This window comes from Drosophila navojoa, chromosome 5 (genome assembly GCF_054131105.1).
Source record: "Drosophila navojoa isolate 15081-1374.11 chromosome 5, UAZ_NAV_1.0, whole genome shotgun sequence".
NCBI classification, from domain to species: Eukaryota; Metazoa; Arthropoda; class Insecta; order Diptera; family Drosophilidae; genus Drosophila; species Drosophila navojoa.
The window spans coordinates 19,300,779-19,321,443 of NC_142893.1; the positions used below are offsets into that span (position 1 = coordinate 19,300,779).

Genomic DNA, 20,665 nt, shown 5'->3' on the forward strand with positions numbered 1-20,665 from the left:
ACACACACACACATCCTCACACACACACACATTTGCTCTGTGCAAAATTAAAACCCAGCACAAATGAACCAAAAAGATATGACTGCAAAAAGTCTTTAGCCTTCAGTCCATCACTCTCACTCACTCTCACTCTCTCTCTGTCTCGCCCTCCTTCATATGTTCATTTTGTTTCAATAAATGTGAAAATTATTAAATTAAGTAACTGCCTTTTGCATGGCCCTTTTCCTTTTGCCTCTTACATTTCCAAGCTTAACATATGCCTCACACACACACACTCTCACACACACATGTCTGTGTGCCCATTGTTCAGCGAAAGTGGTTTTATGTTTATAAGCAAATAAATTACTGTGTAAATAGGTTAAATTCTCTCGCATGAGCATTGGAATGTGCCTCCAGCGCTCCAGGGCACAAAATATTTCGAAATTGGCGTCAGCTGCACAGGAGAATTTACTCTTAGAATTCTGTGTGTGTGTGTGCGTGTGTGTATGTGCTGGTGTGTGCGTGTGTGTGTGTGTGTGTGTGTGGGTACCTTAAGGGACTTGTCTTTCAATTTCGAGACGTTTAATGTGACAATTAAATTTCATTTTGAGCAAGACTTAAATTATTTTTGGCTTAGGCAGAGCCTGGTGCTGTGTGGACCCCAAGGATATGTCAATGAGACGAGCAAATCTCTGATAATTCAGTTAAAATAGAGAGCACTGAAGGCATAGAACTTAAAGTAGCTAAGGTCTACCTTAAAATTGAGTTAGTAAGAGGAGAGTCTAGAGCTTTTTTAGACTAGTTTCTCGTATGATTCACGTGATTCACTTTAACCAATAGAGAATTAAACTCAATTACTTTAAGCTGCACGTTTTCAATTCTGTCTGATTGATCAACAGCTCTCACATATGTTAGCCATGGCAGGGCGTTTGTTCTGCCAGAGTTTTCAGTTCAGTTTCATATCGTTCGAGTGCAGCAAAATGATAAATTTTTGTGCTCTCTTCTTTGGCCAAGTTGATTTCGTGCTTCCTTTTTATTTGACATCGTGCCAAGAGAAATTATTAAATAAAAGTGCAGAAATAATTACAAAAAAAAAAATATATATATATATAAGAAAAAGTAGAAGAAGAAATGAAAAATGTGACAAGACAAATAGCAGCAGCAAAAGTTGCCGAAATTAAAGGAAAGTAATTAAAAAGTGCGATTAAAATCAGTGGGGGAATGGGAAACGAAGAGAGTGGACAGAGAGAGGAGAGAAGAGAGAAGAGAGAGAGCAGCGCGTTGAAGGGCAGGAAGTACAAATTAAAATGAAACGAACTTGCGCAATTTGTTGACGCTTGCCATTAAGCTTAAAGCTCAGAGCACTGCGCTGTCAGCGCAGTCAACGAAAGGATTTAAGCCAAAAATAATGATAATAATAATAATAATAATAATGATAATAATTATGAGTGAGAGACAGATTGTCACAAGTTGTCAAAGTGAATGTGCACAACGCGTAATAAGCACGAGCCAAGAGACGCCTCCGGCAAGCCGGCCGAGGGGGCCTTTGGGGGCGAGCTCTGGCCATTAAACCGGCAATGCTGAAATGCTGATGGATGGTTTGTTGCCATCGCTGTTGCAAGGAAGCTGTCCGCAGATTGTTAAGCAATTTTGCGAGCTGCGCAAGTAAAAGTGTTGTGGCATGGCATAACTTATGTAAGAACTTGCTGTTGCTCTGCTTATTATTTGTTTTTCTGAGGATTTTAGAAAAGTGGCGAAGGCAAGGAGAAGATAATTAGATACAAAATGAAGTAATTTTTTGTGCAACTTGTGAAGAGATTATATACATCACTCACTCCCTCTCCCTCTGTCTCACTCTCTCTCTCTCCACTGCGACTATAAACAAGAGTTATATACGCACACTACTAAGTAGTCCTTGGAGAATGCGGGCTTTCAAAAGGCTGTTCAAATCAAATTGCTGCACATTATTCCAAGCGTTTCAGAGTTTCCATATGCGACCAAATTAGTTCTCAGGCTCGCAGAGAACATAAAGACGCGCAGCTGTTGACATTTATGATGCGAGCTACATTCCGGTTGCCCTCCACCCACACCCACTCGCACGCACACATACTTAATCTATCCACACAAGTTTCAGCAATCCCAGCTGCGGCACTCTTCAGCTTCTTCTACACACCGAAGACGCTCACACACACTCGCACACACACCTATACACACTTCATATATTACTCATACGCAGCATAGGCCAAATTGTTTTCAATGAAGGTGCTCAACCCGCAAGAGAACTCGGCCTGACACTTGAGGCTGTCTGCCTCGGCCTTTAAGCAGGTGCGCACCACAGTGTGTGTGTGCGTCTGTGTGTGGGTATATTGTGTGAGTGTTCGTGCGAGTGTTTTTATGCCACTCAAGTGTAAGGTAAACAAACACAGACACAATGCCGAGGCAGGTCTCAGGAAACGTAAGGCAAATGTAAGCAAAGGACACATTCGCCTGCCTCACCTCACGTCCGGGCGCCAGCAAACTATTATAAATGTTGACAATAATGGCTTTTTAAGCCCATTTCCCAGGCACTAAGTGGGCGTGTGTGCCTGTGCGCGTGTGTGGGGTCTTGAAAATAAATGTCATTTTAATGAATGCCTGAATTAAAAGTGGCCCGAAGTAAGCGCCGCTCTTAGATAATCGCCTCGCAAGCAGGAAATCGTTTTGTAACCACAATCAATTATCTGCTGGCCAGTTGGCAGCCAAACCAAAAGCACTCTACCGAAATGCTAATTCGAGTTCATAATTTCCAAAGACTATTATAATCGTGTGACCAAGCCAAATTGCCAGCCTGTTTTTAATTGCTGAGCTAAGCTCAAGCGAAAGAGACAGAGGAAAACTTGCAAACTGCTGCTGCTAAAAAAAAGAAACTGCAACGAACAAAAACTCAAATGGGAATCGAATTCGAAGAGTCGCTAATCCATAATCTCTAGCCAAAAGCAAAAGCCACAGGCAGCATATGCAAATCATGTTTGACAGCGCAAAAAAGAAAATCTCGCACACACAGAGACACTCACACACACAGGCACACACACACACACACAGGCACACTCTCAGAGTGCAACTGGGTATGATACATGACTCTTTGTGCTGAGATTATAATGCCGCTGATTGTTTAATCGCTTGGAAAGTGATTGAAAAGTTGGCCATAAGTCGACGTCACGAATGGCGATAGAAGCGCAGATAGAATGTTAATCTGTATGAGTGCGGCTGCTGTGTGTGTGTGTGTGTGTAGTAAAGTGCGGCTGTAAGTGAGTCACTCAAGTGTAATCAGCGCGCCAGGCAATTCACCATAAGGTTCAAGCGAAGGCGAGTTGATCAGCCAGTCAGGGATTTTCAGAAAAGTCCTCAACTAAGTGATGCTCATTTTCTCCTAAGCAAACTCTAAGCTGTATGTTAAGCAAGACAATCAAAACTTATTAACAATGATATGGAATTGACAGAACTTTTAAAAGACCACCGATGACAACATCGATAGTATCGATAGATAGTCGCTTTTGTGATAGTTCAATGGATTCTGTTTCATGTTGACATATTGTCTGACTTAGTGGACAGTAGAAACAACGTTTAAAAGTTATCTGATATACTAATTGGATAAGTTATATATTGTATTTTATTTATTTATTTTTTTAAATTTATATATATAGATATTTTAAAGCATTGAGTGGAGCCACAATCGATTTATATGCAGATCTAGTGCATGTTCAAAATCATTCAAGGACTATATGAATATTCACTGATTTTCTATTATATTCATATAATTTTCTTCATTTATTTACATCGAACTCTTGTTATTTATTTTTCATTTTAATTTATATATTTACCTTTCATTTATCTATTCATAAATACAACGGTATGTCTAAACAAATGCGCATATTTAAATCCAAATGCAAAACCTTTCCAATAGTTGATTTATGCAAACATGTATTGCAATACTTTTAGCATTCACTTTCGCTTCTTAAGCAAGTCTTACTCTGCCGTTGCATAGCAGTCAGCTAGCTTAGTGGCGCACTAAAGCTGGCTGCTACGAGCTTCAGCTGCTGCCGCACACTTCAGCAATCAACTTTAGTAGCTGCACAAGTGCAGCTCATGACGCACTTGTAGATCAGCATAGAGCAGGCAATAAAAATAGCAACAACAACAGCAACAACAGCAACCAGAAGCACGTTGGATAAAGGGAGAGGAAAATCAATAAGGCAATATTTAAGTAAGCCGCTGTCACAACAATGCGCAGCTAATGCGACTTGGGCCACCCACACAATAACAGTGAGCGATATAAATATGCGCACAGCAATGCGACACTGTGGCGCCACTTTGATGGCGTCTCTCCATGTTTGTGTGTGGGTGTCTGTGTGTGTGTGTGTGTGTGTGTCGCCTGGCATAGTTATAAACAGTAAAACTGTCTAAAAACTGCTAGCACAATTCAAAAAGGATAAAAATCTCGCTCAGCGACAGCCGTAAATCATGGCCAAAACGTTGACTCGAGTTCCATTTCAATTTTTATTGTTGTCGTCATCATTGCGCTTTCTGTCTCTAGCTATTCCTCTCTCTCTTTCTCTGCCTTCCCACTTTTGCCTACTTTGCTGCGGCAGTAAACATACCGAAAATGCTTTTTGAATTGTAATTTTTTTTTTCTATTTCTTTCTTTTTTGTGTAAACAATTTTCCTTTTTTTTTCGCTTTCCACTCAGCTGCTGTTGCTGACGTTTGTCGCTTTTGTAGCGCCCATCCCCGAACCCAGCTCGTTGGCTCTGATAAGCGTGATTGAATTGATTTTTCTATTTCTCAATATATACTCAGATATACATATATATATGTATATATATATATATATTTTTTTTTTTTTTTTTTGTTGCGCCACTTTGCTGATGGATATCAATTGAAATGCTTAAACAGTCGCTTTGCGCATTTTCAATTTTAAGCAAATACGAGCAAAAAAAAAAAAAAATAGAAATAGTATTTTATATATAAGATAAACATCTAAATATATAGAACTTTATATGTGTATGTATGTATGTTTCATAGTAGTATATATTTGTTGCTCTTAGCTAGACAAACTTAAATTGTGCTGTCAATGCTTTAGTGTACTAGCATATTGATTTCAAACACACACACACACACACACACACACACACACACACACGCACACACACACATACACACACACACATTGCTCTATCTGCCCTTTATTGTGCTACTGCGAAAAATGTTGTTGCTATTTTGTGGCTGGGCCTCTAAGCAACCATAGCGGAAGTAATCCATTGATTGCGCATCTTTAGCCAGAATCCTGCACACATACGTGTCTATTCGTCTGTCTGTGTATGTGTGTGTGCTTGTGTGTGTGTTATCATATTGGATTCGTGCTCTGTGGCACGTGTAGAAATTGTTTGTCATTGGGTTGATGAGTGTGCTTAAAATGTTATTGATATGGATATGAATAGGCAGGATATCTACTTCGTATAGTATAATATCTATCTGCTGATGGAGGTAATTACCAAAGGGAACTGCGTGTATTATCACATGCTTTCTTTTTAAATTTTATTGCAATATTTGAAAATGTTTATGTTAAAAACGATAAACAACAATTGGAGTCATTTGACCTGTTTTATGGAAGCGTATTAGGATTATTTCTAATCTGCTTTCAGATTAAATATACATATTTAAAATTTGCCATTTGAAGGTAGCACACAGAAGGAGAGATTTGAAAACGATTGTTTGTGGATATGCCTGAGGACGTAAGCAGGAGTTGGGATAAAATATTTGACGGTTCTGTTATTATTGGGACAAAATGGTCAAATAAAGACAAAAAACCTGAATTTATTGTAAAAGAAAATAGGAATTTGTAAAAAAGAAGTAAAATGACATATGCAAATATTTTAAATAAATTTGCTTAAATAAATCAAGGTCATATTTTTTTAAGAACCATAATCGGAATGAATTAGAGAATACTGATTGCTTAAAGTTTTGCTAAATGTTTATCTCTTTTTATAATATCTATTTTTTTTTTCTATTAAATCGTTTTTTTTTTTAATTTTTATAGATTTTTAATTCTAATTATTAACATATTTATTTATATTAGATATATATTTTTTATTAATATAATATTGCTGTTGTATATTTAATTTAATTTTATACACAAATATTATTCTTTTGTGATTTTTAATAATTGAATTCTAATATCTATAACTACCAAAAACCAATTCCATTATCAGTTTTATTTAATTTATATATATAGTTTTCTTCCGTGAATTTCTATGGAATTAATTTTTTGCCTAACCAATATTCCCCTGCTGAAAGAAATTTAACTATCAGCTCGTCATCAACACAGTTGTAGTTAGCCTTCCAATCACACACACACACCCACACACATACACACGTAAACGGCGCGGCGTCAGTTTTCGTTCTTTTTTCTTGTTTTGTCGCTTTTCTCATAATATGCAAATCGAATTGGGGAAAAGCGAGAATTTCTCTGGCCTTCAGCCACGTATCGCCCCTGGCCTCAATTGTGTGCATTGTCGCTCCGCAAACAGAATTCAAACACTTATTCAAACATTTATCGATTTCGTTGTTGATTAGCATTTTTGTGATGATGCGATTGCTCCTTTTTCATTAGACGACGAACCGAAGACCAAAACAAACAACAATCAGCAGCAGCAGCAGCAGCAGCTCCCTCGAGCAGAACTATTCGGGTGCAGCCACCTGTCTAGGGATCTTTGTAATTTGATGCGCTTGTCTTGTCCCTTAACTATTAAGTAAATTGAAAATCTCTTCCTATTTCTATCTCTATCTCTTCTTCTTTATTCTTTTTATTTTTTTAATCGAAATTTTCACACAAACTCAAGTGAAGTTGAGTTCTAAATTACACTAATGGACACCGAAACGTAACCGAGCAAAGTTTTCAGATGAACTGCATTTGGGGATTGGTCATGGCATTTGTGGGCTGGCATCATCATCATCATCGTCATCTGCAACGTCATTACGATGGTTATTATCATCAAAGAGCCGTTGCTAAATAGCTGCGCTTCAAGTGTTTCCGCAAAATGTGTGCACAAGCAAACTTTTGACCATAAATTATGGCATTTATTCAAAGCCAAGCCCGGTCAGCAGCAAACAGACATGCCATGTGCACGTGTGTGTGTGTGTGTGTGTGTGTGTGTGTGTGGCTGTGCAAGAAGTACTCTTGAACGTCTGCCTCATGCGTCTGGTCGGCATCCATTGATTAGCCCAAAAATTGAACTTCCAATTGACAGACGGCTGCTGGCTTCAATTCGACCATTTCGATCCGCTGCTGCTGGAAGCTGGAATTGAAGCTCTGACCACTTTGAAATTGAGTTTCCCCATCAGCTGTGGCTCCGCACAATGGGCGAACCGAAGGCTCGTATATAGGGCTCATTTCGCCACAATGGCCCAGCCAAGGCCTCGCAACAACATGTCAACAGCAGCAACAAAAAGCGCAGCATAAAAAGCGCAAGTTGCGCCAATGGCGCGTGCAACTTGAAGGCGCCTGCCACATGCCACATGCCGCATGCCGCAGCTTCATTAAAATTGCAGCAGCCCAACAGAAGAGAGTTGCGAGACGCTAAATGTAGAATGGCCTAACGATGTCAGCACACACAATGGAAAAGCGTACATGTGTGTGTGTGTGTGTGTGAGAGTGTATTATGTGTGGGTGCAGGCAACGGCTCTCTACCGCTCTTCCTCTCTCTTTCTGTGCTGAAAAAGGCAATAGAAAATTCCACAATATACCCGCAGCAATTCAGGCAACCGCAGCTGAGCGAGCCAGCGTGCCTAGGAGTGAGCGAGACAGCGCATATACGCTGCGACCGAGAGCGACAGTCAAACTGGCGCCGTTCGCCGAAGAAAGCGACATCCTGGCAGAGTCCAAGACGTTGCGGCACAGTGAAGCGAAAATCATGGAAAATAAATTAAAATATACAAATAAAACTCGATTGAATTGCTGCTAAGAATAACAGAAAACTCGTTGATTGCTATATACAAACTTGTATTTTAAAAAATATATAACAAATGAAACGGGTAGCAGAAAAAATAAAAAAATAAACAAGTTTTTAATAAAAAAAATATAAAATAAAATAAAAAATAAAAACAAAAAACAGGTAGCAGAAAACTTGTTAATGAAATGTACACACTTTTAATTGATAAACAAAAATTTATAAAAAAAAAAATAAAATAAAACAGGAAGCGGAAAACATGTTAACAAACTTTTAATTAAACAAAAATTAAATATGTTATCATACTATCAGCTGGATAAGACAGATTTAGCTTAGTTTTTTCATCGAGATTATTATTTTATGATTGCAAATATTAGAAAAGCTCACAAATATACATGAATAAAAATATTTTAAAAAAAACCCAAGCTAAGTTTGTCTAGATTTCTTGTTCTTGTTTGATGTTTAATGCAAGTTAATGTTATATAAAAGCTCAATTTCCGCTGACTTATCTAAATATAATTGAATCACAAAAACTCACGAGCATTGCCCCACTGTGCGGCAGGAGCAAGACGCCAACGACAACTCGCGTGACCTGAATTATTGGTGGCATATTGCCACTCATTGACTTTGCCGCAATGCCAGCGGCAAAGGAAAATGCTGCAGCCGCAGATACTGCGCCACGGCCAAGACAGAGAGGCACCGGCTGCACATGAGAGACAGGGAGAGAGAGAGAGGGAGGCAGAGTGAGCGCGAGTCAGTGAGAAAGTAATGGCATAGCTTGAGCTTAAAGCACTCTTGACAAACAATTTGTGGCGCTTTAATCAATTTCTGTTCAAAAATTTAACAGCCAAGACAATGAGAGCCGCAGCCAGTCAGCTCTGATAGCTATTGCCGCAGCCAGGACGACAAGGACGACACGGACGACACGGACGACAAGGCTGACAATTGTTTGTTGAGCTTTGTCAAGTGTAAAAAGTCGTCGTCGTCGTCGTCAACGATGGAGCAGGCATTGCAGTTGCAACAAACGAGTGCAACAGGAGCGCGTCCTGTGAATGCAACTTGTGCCTGCTGCATGCTGCTTTGTGCCTGGTGCCTCGCCTTCGAGATCCTTACAAATGTGCTTTGTTTGTTTGTCTCACTTTATTTCTTGCACCGCTCGCTGCAGCTGTCGGCATTGCGGTTTAATAATGTGTAAAGTCAAAGTTATTTGATATAACCAGAGAGAGAGAGAGAGAGATACACACACAGACAGACACATCCATGTGCCCTAACGTTTCTTTCTATTCGCACTTTGTCATTGCTCACACACACACACACATAAAGCAAAAGAGTGAAAGAGAGATAGAGATAGAGAGAGACCTCTCTGCTTTTCTTCTTTAAATTTATTGCGTTTTCTGTCTGCCATTATTTGTTAGGCACTCTTTCTATGCCACGTTTCATTCCATGCCATTCCATTCCATTCGTTCGCGTTTTCCGCTGCCGCTCCGCAAAATTGAAAATAAATTGAATGACGTTTTTATTGATCCCGATTTTCTTTCAGCGCTGCAAGCGTTTTTCCCATTCACATCTCACATCTCGCATCCCACATCTCCCACCCACCCGAAAGTTTCCCCCAGTTTGACGCTTAGCTGTCGTTAGAGGCTCCACACAGACGTTCGCCGCTCAGTGAGTGGGGTAAACTGTGCAGACAATGAGTTTGTTGCGGTTGAAAGGCTTAAAGCTCAGCAAACTTTCAATCAGCGTCAAAACTTCGTTGAATTTTCGGTCTTTAAATGTGTTTAAAGAAAGTTTTTATTGTGTAACTGTTGATTGAATTTGCATTCTTTTTCGTCACATAGAAATGCTATAGAATTATTATATTTTTGTCGTTGTATTACTCAAGTCCAACACTTGCATTATCTTTGAGCTTTTCACTCATCAATCTAGCGACTGTTGTGCAGCAATATCACTTTCATTCAATTTCAATCAAGCATTTCATTTCTTTTGAGCATAATCCATTAGACGAGCTGCCTTGCGACAAATACCGAAATACCTGAGTCGAGCTACTGTCCGTTTGACTGACAATCGCATATGAATATTTAATTCATCCAATGAAATGCAAATCAAAATTTTCGACAAGTTCTCGATGCAACTAGAACTTCGACTCCCTTTCCCGCTTCCGACTTAATTCCATATGCACTTTTTGACACTTGCCTTGCAGGGCGACTGTATTAACGCCTCGTGTGGGGCGTGGCAGCTCATGAAAACTTGATGCGCACTGCGAAAAACTAGAGAACTTGCGACATTTCTCAGCGATAAGTTTTTGTCGCGTCGCTGCAGCTGAAGCAAACGCATTTATATTCATCGCGAATGGGCATTAGTTTTTATTTGCTTGGCCAACTTTTGCGCCCCTATGTGACATAGAGCAAAGAAACGAATGCCAAATTTGTTTGTTGGTCAGGGCGCAGCAGCAGCAGCGGCAGCAGCAGCAAGTGGAAGTAGAGTCGTGGAGTCGTGGAGTCCTGAAGTCTGGAGTCTGGAGTCAGACGGCAATTTGTCAGGCTCGTGACTGTGTTTAGCTTGTCGTACAGCTCGCTCCACACATAACCAACCCCGGCCCGCCCCCCCCCCACGCGCCGCCCCTCGCCGTGTCTGTTGCTTCATTTGTTGGATTAAGTAACTTAACAACTTTACGCTTGCAGCTCGCGTACTCGACGTCCTCCTCTTGTTTATATTGATAATGTGCCATTTATTTTATTTAAGACATGCCATGCCCGCTCGATTTGCCGCTGCCGCTGCTGTTGCTGCTGCTGCAGTCACGTCGTTCCGGTCGCAGGACGCCGGAAGCAGCCAGGACGAATGAATTGTGTAGGTTTCAGCAACTGCGAAATGACTGCACAGACTGCACATGTGTGCGCCATGCCCACACCCCATTGCCATTGCCTTAGCCTCTGCTTCGCCTCGCAGAGTACTTACATTTGCTGCGCAAGGACATGCCACAACTTGCTGCTGCATAATGCATTAAGTGCCTCTGCAGCTCCTGCAGCTCCTGCGGGTGCCTCCTGACAACCAGCTGCTGAGTTATTGACTTGAAGTTTGTTCCGGAATTCGAAAGTGCAACGTGTGTAAGGCATAACAAATTAGCGAGCGACTCCTCTGTCTTGCCATTCCCCACTCTCTCTCTCTATGTGTGGGTGTGCAGTCCATTTGAACACAGATTTACGTAGAGCTTCAGAGGTGGCGGCTGTGTCCGGAATTATATCGCATTGCAACTGTGTCTGCAGCAAAGTCAAAACTTTGAGTTACTATGTTAATCCATAATTAGGAGAAATGGCAACAGCAGCAGCAGCAACAGACAAAAGCTGGTTGCTATAGTGCAAAGTTGTCAGCAGAGCTGTGTCCCTAACAAAAGCTCACTGCTATGGCATTCATAATAGACTTACTCCAGCTGCATTTTAATTGGTCCATATTGCAATTTTAATTTTATTTATTAGAGTTTTTATTAACATAAAATTAGTTTTATTTATTAGAGATTAAAATGGTATAAAATTAGAAATTATTTAAAAATTTACCACTGGGGTTTTTAATTTGATTCTAAATTTTATATTAATTCTAACGTCCAATATTTAAATAAATTATATTTCCCTGCATTTAGCAATGTATTTTGATCAAATTTTAAAGTTCTTTCACTGTTCAGCAAAAGCTGTTTAGTTAACCAAATAAATATTAATCTCATTATTTCCAATCTCATTTCTTTTGCTACAATTTGTATAGACACGCAATTCGTTTTATTTTTATTCCTTTATGAAACATTCAATGTGGTCGTCATTGATAGCTCTCAATATGATTTCGAAATTGGTTTTTTATTTTGGCTGCAATTATTTTTTAGTTTGCGATTTCTTTGGGTTCGAATGACAACAACCGCACAAAGTTTTTGGCTTACTTTCTTTCAATCATTCAGTCTTTCATTCAGTCCATTCGGCTGCCATTCAGAGCACACTTTAAGCAAACTATTGAGGCAAGTGGAGAGCAGTTGGAACTCTCATCTCTTCTCTCTTTTTATTCAAATTGGATATTGTCTCGGCCTCTCTTCTTCTTTTTCTTCTCTAGTTGGTCTCCGATTTGTTTGGGTCGCGTTTGTTTATTTTTACGATAAATATCATGAATGTCGCTTGGCTTTTGTGCCGGGCTTTTGCTTATTATCGATTCTAGTCCGAGGGCAAATTGGTTTGGCCAAACGCAAACGCAAAGCAAAGTCGAGAAAGCGAATATATAATTAAAAATAATTGGATGACATTGAATTTCAGCGAGCGAGCAAGATCGAGAACAAGAACCACAGTCAGTTCCTGTTGTCTTTAAAATTTAATTACCAAAGTATTTCCGACTGACAGGCGCTGCAGGCGGCCGGAAATTCGAGCGTCAACTGCAAAATGGAATAGAAATAAACAACGTGGCGAAAACTAAAACAAAATTACTTCAAAGTGGCGCGCATATTGTTCGGCATCACTTTCTGCGCGAAGCCACTGAATCCACCCGAGCCACCCAATCGCCCAACCACCGAACGAACGGAAGAGTTGCCATTTTCATTCTCTTTTGCGGCTCTTTTATTTTTTATTTATTTTATATATTTTTATTTTCATTTCAATTTTTTTTTTTCTGCCCCAGCTCATAATTTGCATGGCATAGAAACTTGACTTTTGTTGCCCGGCTAGAGGAGAAGCTGGAGGCGTGGCCTGGTGGAAATATGTTGCAGCAGCAACAGCAGCCAGTGTTGAGAATATAATAGAAAAATAAGGTGCCACACAATATGGCCGAGAGCTTTACAGTTGGTTAAGTAGCAAAAGCACGCGAAAGGCGAAAGGACGCAAAATGCGACCAAGCCAGCCGGATAAAGTGCCACCAAAAGCAGCCAACGGCACGCAGCAGCAGCAGCAGCAGGAGAAGCAGGAGCAGCAGGAGGAGCACAACAGCAACGAGGAGGCGCCGGCGGCCGAGCATGGCGTGAAAATTGTTGTGACAAGAAAATTATAAACCGGAAAATGTTTTATGTTGTGGCCATGGCGATTTTTACTCCTTGAGCATGGGTGACCGAACGACCCAGTCCTATCGCACTCTTGTAAGTGTATGTGTGTGGCTCATTGTGGTCAAATTAAATTGAGGGGAAATTAACACTGAAACGATGCCAATTTGTGAAAGGGTCAACTTTTCAAGCCGGATAAATAATCAACTATGATCAAACGGATCAGCACTTGCCCAGCTCTAATTTGACTAAAATATATTTAAAAATATATATATTTAAATACATTCAAAGTAATTCACTCGCATTAGAGCAATCCAATGCCATTGACCCAGTTGTCGTCTTATATTTTATTGAAAGCAACTTTGCTTGAGCTCATTTTAGTTCTCCCCTTCAATTATTTCTGTCAAGCGAATGCCATTAGAAAAGTCTACAATGCGGCAACTTAACTATAAATTAGTGCCGTGGCCACATGGAAAATGTTGTCACACCCACACACGCACACACACACACACACACACATACATATATTCATCCAGGTAGGCCTCTTGTCCTTAAACTGGTTGGCAGCCATTATATGCTGGTTACTTGCACGTTTAAGTTCGTTACACATTTAAACTCATCATGCCGCATGCCTCTCCCGTTTTGTGTGTCAAGCACACACACACACACACACACACACATGCACACCACACTCTGGGGGGAAAAAAGAGGTGAAAATGAGTACAAACACACTCAGCTACAATTACAACACACTCAAAAGCCTGGCACGAAAAAAAGTAATCTGAAAGGAATGGAAGGGAAAGGCAAGGCAAGCCAGGGAAAATACGAGAAGAAAACTCTTGCGCTCTCGTGTCATGCGGCTGGGCAGAAAAACTCTCTCAGCGAACCAAATTGCTCGGCAACTTTACTGCATAGTTAATTAATAGGATAACACAATTAATTTGTGGGCAATGAATGTCTGAGCTTTATTTGCCAGCTGCCTAGCGGGCGCAAGCTGAAGCCCCATGGGGCGAGCGGACAACTTCGCCATATACAAATATACTATATATACATACATATATATGTATGTATAGCTGCCCTAATGTACATGTATCTGTGTGTCCTTTCGCTTTCGCATTTTGAGCTCGCAGCTGTTACAGGCCGAAAGCTAACTCATTTTCTTCTTCTTTCAATTTTGGTTGGGTATCAGCATCAGCAGCAGCTTATCACTCGACCCAGCTGTGGCCTGGGCCAAGCAATGGCCAAGGGCTTAACAGATTGCAAGGCTAGCCAGCGCAGGGTTTACTTGAATTTTTTAAATATATTATAATAGAGCTCTAATGGAGTTGGAAGATTTTGTAAGATAAGTTAGACTGAAGGGCAATGTAGATTGATTCTGATTTTAAATGTACATATATATATTTAAATAAATCTTCAATGATTAGATATGAGCAGATATATCATGATTTGAGGAACCCATAGAATGCGAAATCTGAAATTTATTCTATTTATATTCAGAAAAACTTTCAATAGAAACCATCGAAAATCACTTTGAATAGTTATGCAAAATATTTGTATATTCTTATATATATATATATTGTTTTTTAAGTTAAGAGCAATACAGAGAAATACTGTAAAATATTTCAGCATCATACTTTTCAAGTAGTCGGAAATGCTTCTATTAAAGTGTTTATCAAAAACAAACAGCCATCAAAATGGCAAGAGACGGAAGCAAGGACTGGGACGGACTTCGCCTTGTTTTTTTTATTTTTTGCTCAGCCTCAACTGTGGCAGTGGCTCAATTAAGGACGCTGCGCGTGAGGACAGGCGTGAAAAGCACAAAAACAAAAGCGCAACAACAGCAGCAACAACAACAACAACAACAAACCAAGAGCTACTTACAAACATCAGTTTTAACTATTGTTTGCACACTCAGGCGCGGCCTAGACGAGGAGCGGGTCGAAAATGGCCAAAGTGTGTGTGTGTGTGTGTGTGGGTGGGCGTGCCAGGGGTCTGGCTAACTTTAAGGCTCCACTCCACGCTTTGGGGTTTTGTTAAAATAACAAAAGCGGCGCGCCGCAGCCGTTAACCAAACAAGTGGCAAATGGCTGACGCCCGAAAAGGCGACTACGAACTTTTTTCCAAAAATACAACAACAACAGCAGCAACAACAAGAAATTGTAATTTTTTATGCTGTCACAAATTTGACGATGACGATGATGATGATACAAATACTAATGATCATCGTAATAATGCTGATGATGAGGTTCGAGGCGGCATTTTGTCAGCATTAAGCAAGTACTATATATAAAATACTTTACTTTATGCAGCCATTTTATATAGTTGCTGTTGTTGTTGTTGTTTGTGTTGCCAGCAATGTTGTCACAAACACACACAGAGAGAGAGAGAGAGAGAGAGAGAGAGAGAGAGAGAGAGAGAGAGAGCTTAATAAAGCAAACAACAACAAACCGGGCAACTTAATTTTTCCGCATAGCCCACGACATTGTCAAGGTATTGTCGCCCTTTTGTTTTTCCGCCTCTGTGTAACTGTTGTTGTCGTGGACGTCAAGCTGAGCGAAAAAAGTGCTGAAAAATGCCGAAAAAAAATACACAAAAAAAAACAAGAGAGAGAGAGAGAGAGAGAGAGAGAGTAAGGAACAAACTTTTGCAGCTTTGACGCTTTTGTTTTTGTGCGTTTGCTTTTCCAATCTTTTTCACAGCTAATTTTTCGCGTTTCAACGGCGAAAATTCAATATTGTTCAGCAGTAAAAAAAATAAGAATAAAGGAAAAGCGAAGGTGGCTAACAGAAAAAGGATGCCGGCAAATACGCTTTGATTTTGCGTCGGACAATGTCAAAGAGCTTAGGAACAGCATGGAACCCAAAAAACCAAAATAAATAAAACTGAAAGTTGATCAACCGACTCAACTTTGTTGGAAATTGTTTAAACGATTTCGTCTTGTAAGTGCTTAATGCTAAGTAAAGTATAAAAGAATAATAGAAACTTAATGTAAATATTGAATAATATTATGTTTTTACCTTGTAGTTATCCATCTCTAAGAGGTGCGTGGCCTAAACATTCAAATTTGTTAGTTATTTAAATTATTGGAATTTCACTTCAACACTTTTAGCACTTGATTTTGATTTTGATTTTATTTTTGCATAATTTTGTTTGTTTTCGATACCGTTTTTGTGGCAATATTTTGAATTTGTTTATTATTATACGATCTCTGGTAATCTCTCGATAGCTTAGCAAGGAGTCGGTCAAGCACAGGCACAAAGACAAGCGCAGAGACAAAAGCTGCCGCCGGGGCCTAGGGGCAAGCCGCAAGCTCTCTCAAGTCTAGGCTCAGAAGCGCACAGCAAAGAGAGTGTGACAGACAGAGAGCGAGCGAGAGAGAGAGAGGGAGAGAGAGAGACAGACAGAGAGACAGCCACTAACTATATATAATAAGCACAGAGTATATACCAAAAAAAAAATGAAAGAGAAACAATATATAAGCACATAAGCACAAACAACAAAAGCGCGACAAGATCCACTTTATTGGAACTGCAATGGGTTTTCATATAGGTTTCTTTTTTTGTGGGGGTGTGGGAGGTATGGCTTGGGGTAGAGTACTGAAGCCATGATGTATTAAGAGTAATAAATAAAAGCTTACAAGCTACATTCCATACACGATACACGATAGAAGCAAAGTGTTAATGGGGTTTGTCTGCACTCTATACATATATATATATTTTACATATATGTATATAGATAGATGTGTATAATCATAGGCAGGTTGGTTGGGTGTTTTTTGGATACTGACCTTGATACTGTCATAGCAAGCGGTAACCTTGCCGTTCTGCACCTCAACATTGGCCGGCGGATGGGCGAACTTGCACTCGGTGTCCTGGCGCGAGCATTTGTTGCGCTGGAATTCGCGGCAGACCTCCAGCTGCAGCCAGCGCGAGTCCTTGCCATTCAGCAGGCTGTTCATATTGACAACGTTGGCCATCGCAGCAGCAATTCTTCAGTATTATATATGTGTATATATGTATGTATATATAACTATAGTTTTTGCTTTAGCTGGGGGACTTTATAGGTAGCTTAGCTGGCGACTAGAAATGTTGCGCGTTTTACTTTATGACGTTGGCTTTCAACAAGTTTTGTTTCGGGTTACTTTTCGTTTGTTTTATGATAAACAGCTCTTAGCACAGATCAGCACCTATATATATAAGGTATACATATATATATTTAGCATAGATGTTTAGCGCTTTGCATGAGTTCTTGTTTTGTATTTTGTTGGCTTTTTTTTTTTTAATTGTTTACAAAGCTTGGGAATAGCTAATAGCTTAGGGTACTTGAAGCCTATCGTGGCTAAGAGTTGTATATAGTTTAATTTTGATTCGAACAAACGTTTATATAATATAAATACGCTTTAACTTGAATATTGTTTGTAAGTTTAGCAGTTTTTTGGTTTTAATTTGTTGTTCTTTTTTTTTTTTTGTGTGTGTGTTTAAGCTTTTCTTTATTGAGCATACGCTGATTTTACATTATCTGAAATGAGAATAAGAAGAGAAATAGACGTTTAGGCTTATACCAAACACATGGGTTAACGCTGCATTTGCAAAGATCACAATGGACGAGAAACAGAGAGTGAGACAGAGACAGACAAAAGGACGGAGATTTAGTTGTGAGTGCGAGTGGGTGTTTGTTTGCGAGTGTGTGTGTGTGTGTGTGTGTGTGTATGCGATGTTTTTTTTTTACTTTGTTAGTGGCGCGCGCATTTCTTGAGCTATTGTTAGTTGTTTTAATTTTATTTATACATGGGGATGCAATGAACTGAATGAGTGTAAAATGCATTCAAGAGATTCATATCGTAATTTTATGCTAAAGTTAAATTTTATTAAAAACAACTTTTTTTACTCAAATAAAAACTGTAAAAAAAATATATAAAAATATTATAAATAAAAAATTATGTTTAATTTATTTTATCTGTAAATTTAAAGATTTTTAATATTATAAAATATTTAAAATAAAATAAAATTCAAATTCCAATGCTCATATAAATTCAGTTACTCTGAGATGTAAGTTTATTATATGAATTTCTTCAACTTCGTTTGTACAATTTGTCGTGTTATTCAATGGGTTTTTGAAATGGCAATAGATATGGCATGATTACATATGTCTAGATATAGAGCGTGGCGCGCAACAGCCAAATATGCCAGGCAGGCAACAGTCAGCAATTGCCACAAATTTTCTTTTCGTTTGCTTCTTTTTTTTACATTTTCTATATCTCAAAGAAAAAAAAAAACAAGTAAGAAGACTCTAGTCGAGACTGCTCGACTAGGAGATACCCTGAACCCTCCAAGCTGATATTCTGATCATTCTGCACTTCTTTTATGCACGCACACATACATTTACATGCATCCACCCTCACGCGCCCGCGCTCTGCTAACTGCGCAGTAAGCAGCGACTGCGCTTGGGCTGCGCTGCAGTTTGGGCAATAGTATGAGAATTTACTTGGTGAATAACTTCTTTTGTAAACATACGATCTTAATGAAACTTTCAGGGCGTAATTATATGGTCAAAATGTGTGTACATTCCAAAGCACAAGTCTCTAGTACTTGAAATACGTTTTTTACAAATTGAGGGCGAAGGAGGCGTGGTATCCAAAATCTGTTGAATTCAAAATGTTTGTATTCATCATATATATATACACAGTAAATCTGAAGTCTCTACGTCTAATAGTACTCCGATGAGGCTCAAAAAACAAAATCAATTTTTCGATTATTCTCGATAAAAAAGTTATCGGATGAGTTATCGAAAAAATAAAGCAAACTCGTACTGCGTATGGTATACACGAGTATGCACACAAAATTTCAGCTCTCTAGCTCTTATATCTTCTGAGATCTCGGCGTTCATACGGACGGACGGACGGACGGACGGACGGACGGACGGACGGACGGACGGACGGACGGACAGACGGACAGGGCTATATCGACTCAGCTCGTCGTGCTGATCAAGAATATATATACTTTGTGGGGTCTGCGATGATTCCTTCTGCCTGTTACATACTTTTACACAAAAACATTATACCCTGATTTCCCATTTTCAATGGGTTCAGGGTATAAAAAAAAGAAAAACTAAACCAAACCAAACCAAAAGCTCGGCTCATAACAGCAGCAATGCACATTGACAAACTACAAATAAAGTGCGCCAAGTTGTTTCATTACGCAAGAACTTATCATATATATATATATATTTTATATTTGGCATAATCGTTTATATCCCAGCGGCATTTTTTATTTCCTTCTTAATCAAAATACGAACCAAAAATGAATACAAAATAATAAAATTACTAACTAAAAATATTATTGTCTCATATCATTGATAGCGAAAGCAACATAGAGAGCGAGAGAGTGAGAGAGACAGAGATTTGTCTCTACCTGCAAGTAGAGCAATTTATAGGCATATCATTTATCTATGATGATAGATCAAATATTTCTAGGCATTTATCTTTAAATATTTATTTTCTTCTGTTTTTTTTTTTTTTTAACGTGCTTACTACGCATCTTTAGCAAAGCGAATAAAAAATTTAAACGCACTTACCGCTCGAATTGTATTGTATTGTTAAATAAATTATTTATAATATTGTTCATATGTAAAATGTATATATAAGATATTGCAAAATGTCTATAAATAATGACTGTAAAAAAATGTTAACGGTGCAGTAGTCATTCATGTATTAATAAATTCATATATCCATATACACATATATCTATATATGTATATATGTGGTATATTTGCAAGTTGTTTATTATTAGTCGAAACCGAGAAATGAAATTAACAAAGAGATTAATTTGATTCAATCATCGATGACGGCACACAAACATTTCAATTGCAGTTGCGTCTGCTTTATTGTTTTCTCTCTCTTTTGTTTTGGCACTTCAATATTTATACTCATTCACATATGTGAAAAGAGTATATTTGCTTTGTGAAATGTCCGTATTATTTGCCGTCCGTATGTCCGTATAAACTTTTTTGTGTTTTCTTAATAGCAATGACTTGAAATGTAAAATATAAATTTAATTTAAAATATATACTAAAAATGTGTGACAAATTATTCTATAGTCGGTAACACCCGATTGCTTGTTAGCTCTATTACTTTTGTTCTCTTTTTTACCAACTTATCTTATCAGACAACTGTTGTAACGAAATCAAAAAATTTCATTCGAAGAAGTTCTATTTAAATATTGACTGTTTGTTAGTAGAAAAGATCCCTACTTAAGCCAATAAGTTGGCCCACATGAAAACTATTTGAGCTTTTCTTTGTGCGAGTTGATGTAAGAGAAATGTTTCACATTTCTAAAAATATTTTTCATATGTGCTTAAACTATATTTGAGTTATTTAAGCCCACAGGAATTAAATTTTCCTTTAGCATTCACACAATCAAACTCTAATCGGTTGAAGCCTATCATCCGAATTTTAGACTTTCTAGTTTTTTTTTAGCTTATTTCCACATCGTTTCAAGTTTGTTTTGGAATCATTTCCTTAATACATTTTCATGAAATCTTTTTTTATAAATATAATTTCCATTCAAATATTTATGATTCGCCCACGCACAACCCTGAACAACATGTGCAATAGCTAAAAAAAAAATCAGTTCTAAGTTAAACCCCAAACCCCAAATGCCACAATATACATATAGTATATATCGCTATCTGGCCGTTCACATGAG

The 20,665-nt window shown here is 38.6% G+C and overlaps 2 protein-coding genes across 24 annotated transcripts in view; both read right to left on the reverse strand.

Annotated features, from left to right (window-relative positions):
• Nucleotides 1-20,665, reverse strand: part of mbl (splicing regulator muscleblind) — a 222,622-nt gene that overhangs the window by 132,371 nt on the left and 69,586 nt on the right. For 11 of the 23 annotated variants that reach the window (XM_089261253.1, XM_089261272.1, XM_089261270.1 and 8 more), the window contains exons 2-3: nt 16,750-17,480; nt 15,980-16,012 (exon numbers count right to left, since the gene is read on the reverse strand). The exons of 1 other annotated variant lie outside the window; for it this stretch is intronic. In XM_089261253.1, the coding sequence (XP_089117379.1) occupies nt 15,980-16,012; nt 16,750-16,938 (222 nt within the window). In that variant the 5' untranslated portion in view covers nt 16,939-17,480. The remainder of the gene's footprint in view (nt 1-15,979; nt 16,013-16,749; nt 17,481-20,665) is intronic. 11 more of the 23 variants (XM_089261275.1, XM_089261274.1, XM_089261276.1 and 8 more) reach the window with 1 other exon arrangement.
• Nucleotides 1-20,665, reverse strand: part of LOC149091153 (uncharacterized) — a 75,448-nt gene that overhangs the window by 27,478 nt on the left and 27,305 nt on the right. The window lies entirely within an intron of this gene.